Source organism: Balaenoptera musculus, chromosome 3 (assembly GCF_009873245.2).
Source record: "Balaenoptera musculus isolate JJ_BM4_2016_0621 chromosome 3, mBalMus1.pri.v3, whole genome shotgun sequence".
Taxonomy (NCBI): domain Eukaryota; kingdom Metazoa; phylum Chordata; class Mammalia; order Artiodactyla; family Balaenopteridae; genus Balaenoptera; species Balaenoptera musculus.
The window spans coordinates 163,877,497-163,891,733 of record NC_045787.1 but is presented as its reverse complement, the minus strand read 5'-3'; the positions used below and the strand labels follow the sequence as shown (position 1 = coordinate 163,891,733).

General features: G+C 54.6%; 2 protein-coding genes across 5 annotated transcripts; both read right to left on the bottom strand.

Moving 5' to 3' along the window:
• Positions 1-387: 387 nt before the first annotated feature.
• CDKN2D (cyclin dependent kinase inhibitor 2D) lies at positions 388-2,916 on the bottom strand. The gene is made up of 3 exons (XM_036848945.1): positions 2,794-2,916; positions 2,381-2,536; positions 388-1,343 (listed from the first exon to the last, which is right to left on the bottom strand). Exons 2-3 carry the CDS (start codon positions 2,519-2,521, stop codon positions 984-986), a joined length of 501 nt encoding a protein of 166 aa, XP_036704840.1. The 5' UTR covers positions 2,522-2,536; positions 2,794-2,916; the 3' UTR covers positions 388-983.
• A 133-nt stretch (positions 2,917-3,049) lies between these two features.
• On the bottom strand, positions 3,050-14,237 carry AP1M2 (adaptor related protein complex 1 subunit mu 2). Of its 4 annotated transcripts, none has more exons than XM_036848940.1 (12): positions 14,109-14,237; positions 12,512-12,668; positions 12,258-12,325; positions 10,138-10,268; positions 9,880-10,027; positions 9,659-9,785; positions 9,017-9,165; positions 8,865-8,936; positions 6,539-6,697; positions 5,905-6,030; positions 5,184-5,259; positions 3,053-4,752 (listed from the first exon to the last, which is right to left on the bottom strand). In XM_036848940.1, the coding sequence occupies exons 1-12, from the start codon at positions 14,148-14,150 to the stop codon at positions 4,730-4,732; spliced, it is 1,278 nt and encodes a 425-aa protein (XP_036704835.1). In that variant the 5' UTR covers positions 14,151-14,237; the 3' UTR covers positions 3,053-4,729. The 4 variants fall into 4 exon arrangements, with proteins under 4 accessions (XP_036704838.1, XP_036704835.1, XP_036704837.1 ...); XM_036848942.1 differs by having other exon boundaries at positions 14,075-14,200; XM_036848941.1 differs by having other exon boundaries at positions 3,056-4,752; positions 9,017-9,159.

Sequence of the window (14,237 nt, the reverse complement as noted above, 5' to 3'; positions counted from 1 at the left end):
GGCGGAGCCTCGTGGGCCGCACCTAACCCCGCCCCCGGCCCTTCCGGGATCCCTAGCCCTGTGACCGCAATCCCCGCCCATGGGCCACGCCTCTGCGGGGAAGGCTGCAGCCACCGCCCACCCCACTCCCCCACCCGCCGGGGCTCCCGGCACCCAGCTGACATCTGGGGGCCCTTTCTCCACTCGCGGTTTCCTGCCTCCCTTCCGTTCCGACAGCGCAAACCGCTGCCCCACCCAGCTCACTCACCGTGGCGCCCTGGGAATTACCACTCTCTCCCCTCCCTCAAAGCATCCAGGATCCGCGACCCCGGTGCCCACTCCCACAAACATCCTGAACACGCAACTTTCCATCGCAGCCTCAAAAATCAGAAGCCACCGGCGCTGTGATCATGCACAAGTCTTAATTTAATGGGTAAAAACATTAAATTACACACACAATTTCTTCCATAAATCATAATAAATAGACTTTTTTTTTTTCTTTAACGCTGTACAAGGGACTGGAAACCAAGCTTTCAACAAAATATGAATGAACTCATACTACCCTTTTATTGATTTGGAACACTCCCCCCTCCCCCATGCCGGAAAGCAGTGTGCACACTTGAGGTCTCTCTCTGGGTACAGCCGGCCAAGGTCGACAGGTTCCAGGAGCCTTGGAAGCGATGACCTCACTCTAGGGCTGGGGCTTTAAACGCTCTGCCCTTGGGACTCGTCTGTAGCCCCAGCAGTCGGGGCGTGGAGGAAACCGAACCGTTTAGGTGGCTGTTGCCTGCAGGAGCCCTTCTCTGCCCAACACACCAAAAGGGGTGAGAAAAAAAAATGAGAAATGTACCTCAAACACACACACCCCAGAAATCAACACCAACAAGCCACAAACTGGTGCCCCTCAGCAGTGGGCAGGAGGAAGAAAGGGAGAAAGTGTTTCTTCCCTCCTCTTCTGACACAGAACCCAGCCGGGTCCTGCTGCCGGAGTGGGTGGCCCCAGGTCACAGTGGTGCCACCGTGTGCCACTGCAGTATGTCCATGAGATCCTTAGCGCCTCTCCCCCTTGCCAGCTCCAGAGGTGTGAGCCCCCTGGCGTCCCTGTGATGAAGATCAGACTCAGCAGCCAGGAAGCCGACCACAGCCGTGTGGCCCTCTCTCACTGCCAGATGGATGGGGAGGGCCCCGGTGCCATCAGGTGCATTGACATCAGCGCCATGCTCCACCAACACTTTCAGGGTGTCAAGGAATCCAGTGCGGGCTGCATCATGGGCTGGAGTGGTGCCGGAGGCATCCTGGACGTTGGGGCTGGCACCTTGCTTCAGGAGCTCCAGGGCAATGGTGGGGCTGCCAAACATCATGACCTGTTCGGGGGGTAGAGGGTCAGGGGGTCTCCAAAGGAGGAGGTCCAGGAAAATGGGTGACTGCAGAGAGGGGTCATTCAGGAGTAGAGAATGCCAGAGACGAGGTCCTCTAGCGAACGAGAAACTTCAGGGAACATAAACTCCCAGGCAGCTGTTGAGACCCCATAGAACAAGATCTGGGAATAAGGACCCTCAAAAAACTGGTCACCCCCCCCAAGGATAATACACTCCCCCTAGGATATAGCCCCATGGAAACTTTCAAGGAACCTGAGACCCTCCCCCAAGGAACCAGAGACACTTCTCTCCACAGATGGGAAATCATCAGGAAATATGAAACCCCCGCCAGGAAACAGACCTCAGAGAACAGCCCCCTCAAGGGAAAGGAGATGGCCAGGGAATTTGAAACTCCTTCTCCATGGAATTTCCCCCTCCCATATAGTGAGGATGCTCCCAAAGGTACCTGACCCTCTCAAGAAATGGGGTTCCCCTTTTGTAAATGTCCCCAAGGGAAGAGAGACTCCCATGCAATCTGTAACTATTCTCTTATTGGGATCCCCCCAATAATATGCCAATATGAAAATCCCGCGGGAATGGAGATTCCCCGCCCCCCAAAAACTGGATACCTCTCAGAGAACCCCCCCAGAAAATGGGGACACCCTGGAAACATGAATCCTTTCTTCCTGCGGTCGGATCCTCCATGCAAGCTCCAAGAAACCGGAGCCGTCCTCATGAAACCGGGATCCAAAGAAGCTGAACCCTCACCCAAGGAATACGAACTTCTCCAAGGAAACTGAATCCTCCGCAATCAGAGAACAAGGAATACTCCAAAGATGGAAAGTTCTCCCCTCCCCCAACCTAACCCCATCCACCATCCACCTAAGAAAGGAGACATCAGGGAGCCAAGTCAGCCCAGCGATGGAGGAACAGACCCCAGTCGGCTACCAACGGGAACAAGGAGAGAAGAAGGAAGGTGTCTGGGGTCCCGGTCCTCGCCCCGCTCCCCGCCTCGCCCTCGCTGCGGGCGGGCCGGGCCTCACCTGCAGCGCCGTCTTGCCAAAGCGGTTCAGGGCGTCGGGGTGCACCAGCTCGCGGTGCAGAAGGCGGCGCACCTCCTGCACGTCTCCCCGGGCCGCCGCCCCGCTCAGCCGGTCGCCGGCGCGGACCTCCTCCAGCAGCATGTCGATATTTGCGGCCTGCGAAGCCCCCCGCCCCACCCCGACGCGGTCAGTGCGGGGGAGCCCACCAGCGCTGGCCCGAACAACCCTCCCACAGCGTCCCCGGCCTGCGCGAGGATCCTGGTCCGACTCGCCAGTCCGGGGCTCCTGCGCGACCCCCGCCCTCCCGGCCGGCTCCTCCCCCTGTCGGCCGGTGGGCCCGGGCCCAACCCTCCGAGGCCCGCAGCGCCCGGCCCGGCGCCCGCCCCTTGGGGGCCGGGTCTCCCCCAACTCACCCTCCCTCCTCCTCGACGGGCGGGGTCTGTTCTGAGCAGACGCCGACGCCGCAGCCGAGCCGTCTGCCAGGGGGCGGAGCCAGCGCGCTCGGGGTCCCGCCCCCGAACGCCGCGGATTCGTTTTCTTAAGAACTCGCTACGTTGTAGCCCAGCTGCATTGCCCGGCTCTGGACCCTGTAGTGCCCCGCCCACTCGGCCAGCGCAGCCAATGGCCACGCGTCGCCAGGGGGGCTGTGCGCACCGGCGTGGGCGGGTCCGCTTCTGATTGGACGAACTGCGGCGACCGGTAGACCGCCGGCAATGGCGGGGTTTTCGGTTTTTCAAATGCTCGGGGCGGGCGGGAAAGAGGGCCGGTTTAACTGACCCAGGGGAGAAAGGTCAGGAGCAGGGCAACGCGGGCCGCTCCGGGACCTCGGCACCTCCGAGGGAAAAGGAGGCAGGGCTGGGGCCGCCCTGTTCGGAGTTCTACCGTGCGATAAGTATTTATTAGCTCTTAATGGGCTGAGCGCTTTATTTGATTCATTCACTCTGTGTGCAGGAACCGTTCTGTGTGTGCAGGAACCCGGCGCTGTGGAGCGCACATTCAAGAAACTAAATAATTTTAGATAGTCTTAAGCACGGTGAAGAAAATAAAACGTGGAAATGGGGTGGGTGAGGAAGGAATCACATTCGGCTCAGATGGGGCCAGCCGGGGCATAGCAAGTACAAGGGCGTGGAGGAAAGTTCACGCTGCAGGTGCCACGTGGGTGAGCCTGGGAGGCGAGAGTCGCGGTCGGAGGCTCTTAACAGAGGCCTTCAAACATTTACGGAGCACCTACTGTGTACTAGGCGGCCAAGTGGAGAGCAAGCTGGGTGCCTCCTGCTGCAGGACGCCTACCGTTTAGGGCTGGAGAAGACAATAATTACATATTTTCAGAATGGTATATACACTGTGGAGCTGACAAAACGGGATAAGTAATAGTCTCTTGGGAAAAGAAGGCCGTTGAAAGAGAGAGGTCAGAGAGGGCCACCCGGAGGAGGTGACATTTGATTTGAGACCTGAAGGTGAGGGAAGGAGCCATGTGGATATCTGGGGGAAAGCATACCAGGTGGAGACGCTGCGGATGTAAAGGCCCTAAGGTAGGAGCACACCTAGTAAGTCCAGGAAGAGTGAGGTATAGAGGGAGAGAGGGGGCAGGAGGTGAGGGCAGATAGGTGAGGGGGAGGGGTAATGTTGATCAGGCCTGTGGGCTGCGGTGAGCGCTTGACTTTTACTTTTTAAAAAGAATGGAGCCATGATCTGATTTAGGAGTTAACGGGCGCCCTCTGGCGGCTACGATGGTAACTGGCTGTCGTGGGGGAGGGAAGCCCAGAGCCCTGGGAACCAAAGTGGGGGCAACTGCGAGGGCCCAGATGAGTGACCATCGGGATGAGAAATGGATATGTGTTGCTCACGCTTATCCCAGCACTTCAGGGACAGCCCTGGCACCCCCAGCCCCCAGCCAAGAAACACATAACAGCAGCTAGATTCATTTTTAATGTCATCCGAAAACTCAGAATGGGCCAGCGGGCCTCTGGGCTCAGCAGCTGTGGAGGAGGGCCTCCCCACACCTCCTAAGGCAGGTCACTGCAAGAAGGCACTCATGAGGGGGACTTAAGCCCCTTTTCTATTTCTTCATATAAAATGGGAGGGGGGAGGGGCGGGAGCCTGGAGACAGGGAGACCATCCCTCCCAGCCTATGGGTAAAGGAAAAGGCTGGGAGCCAGCCAGCCCTTAAGAAACTGCTAATTCAGGGACTGCCGTCACACACACACACACACACACACACACACACACACACACACACACACGCACGCACGCACGCACGCATCCCATCTTCCCTCTCTCTCTCTAGAGTCCGCAGTCGGGGCCTGGGGAGAGGACGGCCCGTGTTCAAACCCCCACTTCTTCTCCCTTCTAGCTGGTACGAAGTTGATAATCTGCAGGGAAACAATGAGCGGGGACCATCTCAGAATTGGGGAAAGGAGACAAAGGGACAGGCCCCCCACCCAAATCCAGACCCTTCCCCAGCGCTCATGATCAACCCTACAGGTATGTAACAAGGCTGAGGACGGGCTCAAACATGGGGACTGTAACCATAGCAACAAGCCTGCTTCCAGGCAGTAGATGGGGGTGCTGTGTGTTCAGCCCCTCATCCAAACCCCACCACCACTACCCTGGAACTGGCAACTGTCCCCATTTTAAAGATAAGCAAACCGAGGCCCAGGGTGGCACACTGACAAAGACAGGGTAGACGTGGCGCCAGGCCTGTTGAGTTTTGGAGCCCTCTGAGACAGGATGTATTAAAGCCCCAAGACCATCCCCTTTCATCTCCTTGTCTCTGTCATCCCAGGGAGCTGGGCTGCCTTACCGCCACTCTGGGTGATATAGCGGACCCAGGGCAGGGCCTGGTAACCACTCTTCTCGATGATCTTCATGTATCGGACCTGAAAAGGGATAAAAGGAGGTGGCCCAGGCTAGGGGGAGAGAGCTGGCTGGGGCCAGGGGAAAATATATAACACAACTTCAGGGAATAAGAAAGCACAGGCTTGGGGACTTCCCTGGTGGCACAGTGGTTAAGACTCCGAGCTCCCAATGCAGGGGACCCAGGGTTCGATCCCTGGTCAGGGAACTTGATCCCACATGCATGCTGCAACTAAGAGTTCGCATGCCACAACTAAGGAGCCCGCCTGCCACAACTAAGACCCAGTGCAACAAAATAAATAAATAAATATTTTAAAAAAAAAGAAAGCACAGGCTGGGAGAAATGAAGTAACATGGCTCAGGGCAAAGATGTGGCAAGGACAGTGTGTGGGAGGGTTAGGGGAGAGGTGGTCCAGGACAGTGGGAAAGATGGCCCAGTATAAGGGAATAGACACAACACAGTTTAGGCACAGGGCAAAGTAAGAGGGGGAGGGGGAGGGGACCCAGGCTGAGAGCAGAAAAGGCAACACTGTTCCAGGAAAAGACAAGGATGATTGCAAAGGAGAGATGAGCCAGGCCAGGGAACGGAGGTGATCCAAGCCAAGAGACGGGAGAGCAGGGAACCCACTGAGGTCAAGGAGAGGAGCCACTCTGCCCACTTCTCTCACCTGGATCCCGGAGACGGTGAAATAGGGGATCTCAAACTTGACCCCGATGGGGGGCCGGCCCTCTACCTCCTCCTTCTCCACACTGGGGAGGCCAAAGTGGGCGCGCATCAGGTACTCCTTGCCCCCCTGAGGGCACATGGAGGTATCAGACACACTGAGAGGCCCCTCTATACCCCAGACCATTCTCATGGCAGCCCCTAGGGGTAGGCTCTGCTCTCAGCCCGTTTTACAGACCAGAAAGTAAAGGCTCCTGGCCAAGACTCACAGCCAAAGCTTTTGACTGCAAAGCCTGGTCGGGGACCTTCTAATGATCACCTCCCATTTTCCAGGCCCCGATGAACAGCCCCACCAATATCCCAGGGACAGACCAATCCTCCAGCAGCCCAAGGATGTGGGTAACAGGATATTGCCTATTTTACAGATGGGCAAACTGAGGCTCCATGAGAGGAAGTGGGATTCCCAAAGCTGTCTGGGATTGGGAGAATTTAACTATTATGCTGGTCTGCTTTCCAGCTTTATCATCCCCAAAGGATAGCCATGTGCACACGTAGGTGGCTCTCTGATTTATTCTCTGCCTTGCCCTCAAGAAGCAGGGGCAGGTCCCCCAGATCCGCCGCCCATCCCTGGTGCTCACCGGAAAAGACTTGATACTCCAGATAACGACGTTCTTCTCTGGCATGTACTTGGCACTGCCTACGCTGGTCTTGAAGCGTGGGGAGTCGGCATCGCTGGGTACCGGCACAGATATCTCCACGCTGTTGGCCACCGACTGCTTCTTAAACTGCCCCTTGGCCTGTCAGTGGAGAGAACATGGGGCATGAAGAATTCACTCATGCAAATATTCACCAAGGCCTTTTCAGGTGCCAGCTCATCAAGAGCCCTGAAGTGGAGACCATAATCCAGCCTATTTTCCAGATGAGGAAACAGAGGCACAGAGAAGTTAAAGCATTTGCCTGGAGACACACAGCCAACAAGTGGCAGAGCCGGGGTCCACACCCAGGAGAGACTCCAGAGGTCCTGATTTTGTTTTTTTGTTTTGTTTTTTGGCTGCACACAGAGCATGCAAGATCTTAGTTCCCCGACCAGGGATGGAACTCACGCCCCCTGCAGTGGAAGCGCAAAGTCTTAACCACTGGACCGCCAGGGAAGTCCCCCAGAGGCCCTGCTTTTGGTGCCTTCCGTTTGGAAAGTGTCATACACCTTTGCCTGGTTCAAAAGATCCCTCATTTGAGCAGCCCCTAGGGCAGGCTCTGCTCTCAGCCCACTTCACAGACAAGAAAGTAAAGGCTCCTGGCCAAGACTCACAGCCGAAGCTTCTGACTGCAAAGCCTGATGGGTCCTCAGCCCGTCACAGAGTTTTCATTTGAAAGCTGACATTTACTGACCCCCTACCATGTGCTGGGCCCTGTGCCAAGCAGTTAGCCCTCTCACTAATTCTCTAAAGTAGGAGTCATTCCTAAGGTCCATTTTACAGATGAGAAGACTGAGGCCCAGAGGGAAAGAGCTTTTGCCCGAGTCACGTAGTTGATAACCGGCACAGCAGGGATTTGACCCAAGCCTGTGTTTTCAATCCTCACATGTTCTCCTTACTGATGTTACAACATTATAGCCAGATCTAGATCTGTGTGACTTGGGACAAGCTTTTAACACAAGGACTCTAAGTGTCCATGTGCAGTGACTAGAATTATGATGACTGCTCTTATTTATGAATTTGGTGGTGGGGGGGAATATATGAGAGGTGGGATTGGGGCCAGAGGACCTGGAGGTAAAGCAAAGCAGGGGGTGTTCTTTCTGGAAGGCACCAGCTTTAAGGCCCTTTCCACTTTCCCTGCCTGCAGAGACGGGGACACTGGGGATGTCAACACCCCCGCCCCCCGCCCCGTGACCGTCCACTCCACAACCCAGCTCCCCGAAGACTCTAAGACTGGGGAACAAAGTTAAATCTGAGAACATAGACTCTTGAGCCAGGCAGACCCAAGTTCAACGTGCCCGCTCCCTTCCTAGATGAATGACATCTTAATTCTTCTGGGCCTCAGTTTCCCCATCTGTAAAAGGGGCTAACTATATGCTCTGTAAAAGGGGCTAACTATATGCTCTGGAAAAGCTCTTGCTTGGGGCACTGGGAAACAAGCACAGGGCTATTCAAGGCAAGGTGAACCACAGTAGCCAGGAACTGAAAACAACCCATGCAAGAAATGGGACAGAAGATTCTCACGGTGGAATATTCTACAGCCACAGAAATGGATGCACTAAGCTATGGCTGCTGGGATTCCTCTTAAAAATCCATGTTACCTGAACAAAGCAAATTATACAAAAAGTCATACAGCTCCAGTCCATGGATATAAAGGTCAGAAACCGGAAGAATGAAATATTTGTGGTTATAAATGCAGGTGGCAAAACTATAAAGAAAAGCAAAGAAATTATTTACAGGAAATTCAAAATTGTGATTACCTGCGGGCAAAGGAGGAGCAGTAATTGGAGGAGGGGCAGGTGGGGGTTCAGAGGAGCTGGTGGAGCCAGGCACATTCAAATAAGCTGTGTGGTTTATTATTAATCTTTAAACCATATAAATACACTCTATGGTTTATATATGTGTATTAAAGTAAATAAGTAAAACAGATCATGTGTCAGATGGTGGTAAGAAGGGAAAAACTACAGCAAAGAAGGGAGGTGAGGAAATCAGGGAGGGCTTCTCTGAGGAGGTGACATTTAAGCAAAGAACTGAAGGAGGTGAAGGAGCAAGCTATGTGGATATATGGGTGGCTGGGGGCAGAATGATCCAGGGGACAGCCGGGGACCATGCCTGGCATGTTTGAAAACCAGCCAGAAGACCCACGTGGCTGGAAGGAAGTGAGGAGCAGGGAGGGAGGTAGGAGATGAGGTTAGACTGATGCGGGGGGGGGGGTGCGGGTATGAAGGGGTGGATCCAGCATTGTGAGTAATTATTCCCCAGGGCCCACCTTGACCATGATCTCCACGCGGCTGTGGGAGAATTTCTCAATGACAGATTCAATCCAGATCAGCGGCTTGACCTACAGACAGAGGAAGAGGGAGTTCTCCGAGGCTCTGGGGTCAACTCTCACCCCTTGCCAGGGGCTTGACCCTGCCTTACCTGGGTGCTGAGGCGGTAGGACATGAGCTCGAAGTCACCGTCGGGCGGAATGAAGGAGATGGTACGGTCGTTGTCGAAGCGAGACAGCCGCACACACTGGTGGAATTTCACATCCTCCAGTTCCACGGACTTGTTCTTGCTCCCTGAAACTCGGAGCCGAGTTAGCAGCGTGATCCTGGAGCCTGGGGCGACCCTGGAACCCGGGGCACAGTCCCTATCCTTGTCTTCCCTTTCTACCGCTACAATCACCCCCATTTAACAGATGAGGAAACTGAGGCCCGGAGTGGATGAGTAACTTGCCCAGGGTCACCCAGCTGGCCAGGAGCGGAGCTAGGATCTGAACTACGGTAATCAGGCTCTTGCTGCCAGGTTGTTAAATACGATGCTATTCTGTCTCCTACTGCCGCTAGAATGTCAGATCCATGAGGGCAGGGATTTTTTTCTTCACTATGGTGTCCTTGCGCCTGGCACTCAATAATGAAGCAGTTGTTTGTGCAAGAAACCAGCAGCTGCAGTACTGGTCATAACCAGAAGAGGGCGGGCGAGTGCTATTTCAGAACTGACTGCAAGTCTCTCGGTACCACCCACCCGTGATGGGACGAAGTCTCAGGCTCCCGCTTGCGCCCCCTTCCAGAAACTTACGGCCAGTGAGCTCGAAGAGCACGCGGTCATTGAGGCCCAGCCTCAGCTCTGGCATTCCCGACAGAAACACTTTGAGCTTGATGGTGCCCACGATCTCACTCAGCAGGACACTGCCGTTGGCGTTGACCTGAGGATGCACACATGGGGGGGTCAACAGGCATAGGGCCCACTCTCCTGCCCTAAGGCCGTGGCAGGGGTGGGGAAGAGGTGTAGGGGCTCACCAGCAGGTTGATGGACTCTATGACATCGATGAAGACTTCGTTCTTCTTGTATTTGATGCCCTCCGAGCGCCAGGACACAGCATTGGTGACAGTGGGTGGCACTCGTGACTTGCCCGTCTCCAGCTTGTTGCCCTGCTGCGTGATGTATCTGGCAGGAAGGCAGGGAGATGAGCAGGTAGGCCCAGGGACACTTCCCCAGCCCTCCCCAACTTTCTTCCACCCATGGCCCACCCTGTGGTTGACCCATGGCCCACTCACTCCTGCAGGATTTTGCTGTCCGTGGTCTGTGGGAAGCCGAAGTCCATGAGCTCATCCAGCAGCTCGTAGACGATGACGAAGTTGTCTCGAATGCTTTCCTCCTCCAGCTCCTTGAAGTATTCAGAGAATACCTGCGGGTTCAGGGAGACCGACATCCACAGAGGTGTGGCTGGTGTAGCTGTGGGCTGAGTCCCCACTCACCCAGCCAGCCACCCAACAAGCAACTATTGAGCGCCTACTGTATACCACTGTCGGTATATTAATGGTGAACAAAGCCAACAGGGTCTCTGCCCTCCTGGAACAGACCCACCTCAGAACAAGGTTTGTAAATGCATGAAATAAAATACACAAGATGGGAATTTCCTGGCGGTCCAGTGGTTAGGACTCTGCGCTTTCACTGCCAAGGGCCCAGGTTTCATCCCTGGTTAGGGAACTAAGATCTCACAAGCCAAGACGCGCCACGCAGCAAAAAACAAAAAAAAACAAAAAAACCCGCAAGATGGCAAAGGAAAACTGTTACACAGAAATACGTCTCAGTTCATGGACTCCCTGAATTCTATCCAGGGGCCCTTGGGACTTGGGGGACCCCACGATGGGAGTCCCTGGGATTAATAGGTATCACCACAGCAGAGAACCTGTCAGTCACCCAGCATTGGAAACCCCATCCTTCATCCTGCTCCAGCCTCTCTGGCCTTTTTTCTGTTCCCATCTCAGGGCCTGTGCACATGCTATGCCCACTGCTTAGGACACTGTCCTCACAGCAGTCTCCTTGTGACAGGCCTCAGCTCCTCAGTGAAGCCACCACTATCCCTCGACCCCTGTGAGTATCAGGGTGAGACTAGCACCCCAGTCACTGGTTATCACAATGTCCCTTTGAATCTCCTTCTTGCCCTTTATTTTTTTATATACATATTTATTTATTTATTTATTTATTTATTTTTGGGGTCTTTGTTGCTGTGCACGGGCTTTCTCTAGTTGCGGAGAGTAGGAGCGGGGGCTATTCTTTGCTGCGGTGCACGGGCTTCTCTTTGCAGTGGCTTCTCTTGTTGCGGAGCATGGGCCCTAGAACGTGAGGGCTTCAGTAGTTGTGGCGCACGGGTTTAGTAGTTGTGGCTCGCGGGCTCTAGAGCACAGGCTCGGTAGTTGTGGCGCACAGCCTTAGTTGCTCTGTGGCATGTGGGACCTTCCCGGACCAGGGCTCGAACCTGTGTCCCCTGCATTGGCAGGTGGATTCTTAACCACTGTGCTACCAGGGAAGTCCCTCCTTCTTGCCCTTTAACTCCTCAGCATAGGCAGGGACCGTGCCTGTCTTATGCACAGCTGTGTCCCCACCTCTGCCTGGCAGGGAGGAGACAAATCAATACAGATCTCTTGTTTGTCAAAGTATATTATATTTACTAGGAATTTTTTTTGGCTGCACCGTGTGGTATGCGGGATCTTAGGTCCCTGACCAGGGATCGAACCCGTGTGCCCTGCAGTGGAAGCACGGAGTCTTAACCACTGGATGGCCAGGGAAGTCCAGGACTCTGTGCTTTCACTGCCGAGGGTGTGGGTTCGATCCCTGGTCGGGAACTAAGATCCCATAAGCCGCACGGCGACCAAAGGAAAAAAAAAAAAAGTATTTACTGAGCACTTTCTCAGTCAATGAGAATGGCATATAGTAAGGGCTCAATAAATTACTATATGATAGTATGATACAACATTAGTGGTAATGCTAACAATAATACCAGACCTTTATTGAGCACTTACTGTATACTGAGCACTGTTTTAGGTGCTTTAGAAGTACAAATTTGATTAATTTGTACAACAACCCTGCGGCAGGACTAAACCCAGTTTAGAGGCACAGAGAGAAGTGACTTGTTCAAGGTCACACAGCCAGGAAGTGGGGGAGCTGGGTCTGGAACCCAGTTCCCTCTGGTTCAGATTTGAGCACCGGAGACCTCCTTGGTTCCTACCCTATAGGGCGAGATGATCCCACAGCAGCTAATGAGAACACAGAGTGATGGGACTTTGATGGTGACACCCCCAGGGAAAGCTTCCTAGGAGAGATGGATTCCGAAAAAGGTGGGCAAAACAGGTAGACAGACAGACCAGCCGGCCAATGGAAGGCCAGGACCTACCTCCACTGTCTTGTAGAGGAAGGAGTACACGAGGGAGGCATTGGCGTTCTTCAGCGTGGTGGCCACCACTGCAGGCAGCGAGGTTAAGGAAAAGGTGCCATTTTGGAGGGTTCCAATGGAGCACAGACCCTGAACCCTCACCCTCCAGCCTGAGCCACTGCTGTATTGTGCACCTCTTGTCCCAGCCCACCACCTCTGGGCCTGAGCTGCCCACCACTCCCGGCCCTCAGGGATCCTCCCGTGGCCCCGGATACAGTAGAGGTTGCTGTATTTGATCCACAGGAAGTGGACCCGGCCGTGGCTCATCAGTGGGGCCAGGGCGCCCTCCTCCTCCCGCTGCATGAGCAGAGGCATGAAGTGCTCAATCTCACTCATGGCCACATCGCCCTTGTAGTTGCGGCTGATCAAGGGCTGAGGGTGGGCAGAGAAGGTCTGGTCACTGCTGGGATCCAGGGACTCTACGCCCGGGGGCATCAGAGTGCCAAGCTCTGACCCTACTTGCTGGCTGAGGGGGTGTGGGCAAGGCTCTGCCTCTCTGCATCTCAGTTTCCTCCTCTGCAAAATGGGCACGTGATAATGACAGCTAGAGCATCTAGAGCCCTCACTGACATCTACTAAAGCCTGGTTGTTTGCTGATTTTTTTTTTTTTAAGATTTATTGATTGATTGATTGATTGATTGATTGCTATGTTGGGTCTTCGTTTCTGTGCTAGGGCTTTCTCTAGCTGCGGCAAGTGGGGGCCACTCTTCATCGCGGTGCGCGGGCCTCTCACTATCGCGGCCTCTCTTGTTGTGGAGCACAGGCTCCAGACGCGCAGGCTCAGCAGTTGTGGTTCACGGGCCCAGTTGCTCCACGGCATGTGGGATCCTCCCAGACCAGGGCTCGAACCCGTGTCCCCTGCATTAGCAGGCAGATTCTCAACCACTGCACCACCAGGGAAGCCCCCTGCTGATTTATTCTGTTGTCACCACAACCCTATGAGGTAGGTGGTATCACCATCTCCATTTTACAGACGGGGAAACTGAGGTATGAACCACGCCCATAGTAAGTGAGGAAGCTGGGAATTGAACGAAGATGCCCCGGCTCCAGAATTCCTGCTCTCAAGCCAGGCTCCATATGCACCAAATCGGTGCGGTAGGGACGATGAAAGGAAAGAAAGAGAGAAAAAAAGAAAAGAAACAATTATATCCATATATCTCTTATAGTTCATATAGCTCTGCCTGGCAGGCGGCAAGCGGTCAATAATAATAATACCTACTTGGTGAGGTTGTTTAGTCCAGTGTTTAGAACAGAGAGGGCACCCGCAGGTCCTCACACACCTTAGCTCCCACTATGATTATTATCATATTATTTTCACCGCCACTGTTATTATTGCTACTGAATGACAAGATGAATGGGAGGGGGCACCAGAAAGGGACAAGACAGCCCCAAAGGGGAATTAGGGTCTCCGGCCCCTGCTGTCTTTCCCAAATATTAGTACTGTGGATGATGATGGTGACAGAAATAATAATTTCAATTGATTGAACGCCTAATGTTTGCAGCAGGGCTACTGTGCTAGGTGGTATACACGCACAAGGTTGTATTCGTTCTTCTTGGGTGGGGACTTCTGTTATTCCCATTTGTACGGACTGGGAGACTGAGGCTCAGAGAGGAGAAGCCCCTTGCCTCAGACACGCGGCTAGTGAACAGTGGAGGTGGGATTCGACGCGGGACTCCCAGGGATTGGGGGAGGGGTGTCCCCACGCCCCCAGAGCTTTCCGGGGCCTCGCTGCCTGCAAGGAGGGGCCGCCCCTGGGTCCGGGAGGGTGCAGCCTCACCTGTCCGTTCCCCACTCCCTGCGCCCAGCCTCACCTTGCCCTTGACATCGAGGATGAAGACAGCCGAGGCGGACATGGTGGCGGCCGGTGGACCTGGCTGGTGGGGAGGGAGGGCCTGGAGGCGACGGTGGCGCCGCTTCCTTCTTCCTGCGGAAGCGCCCGC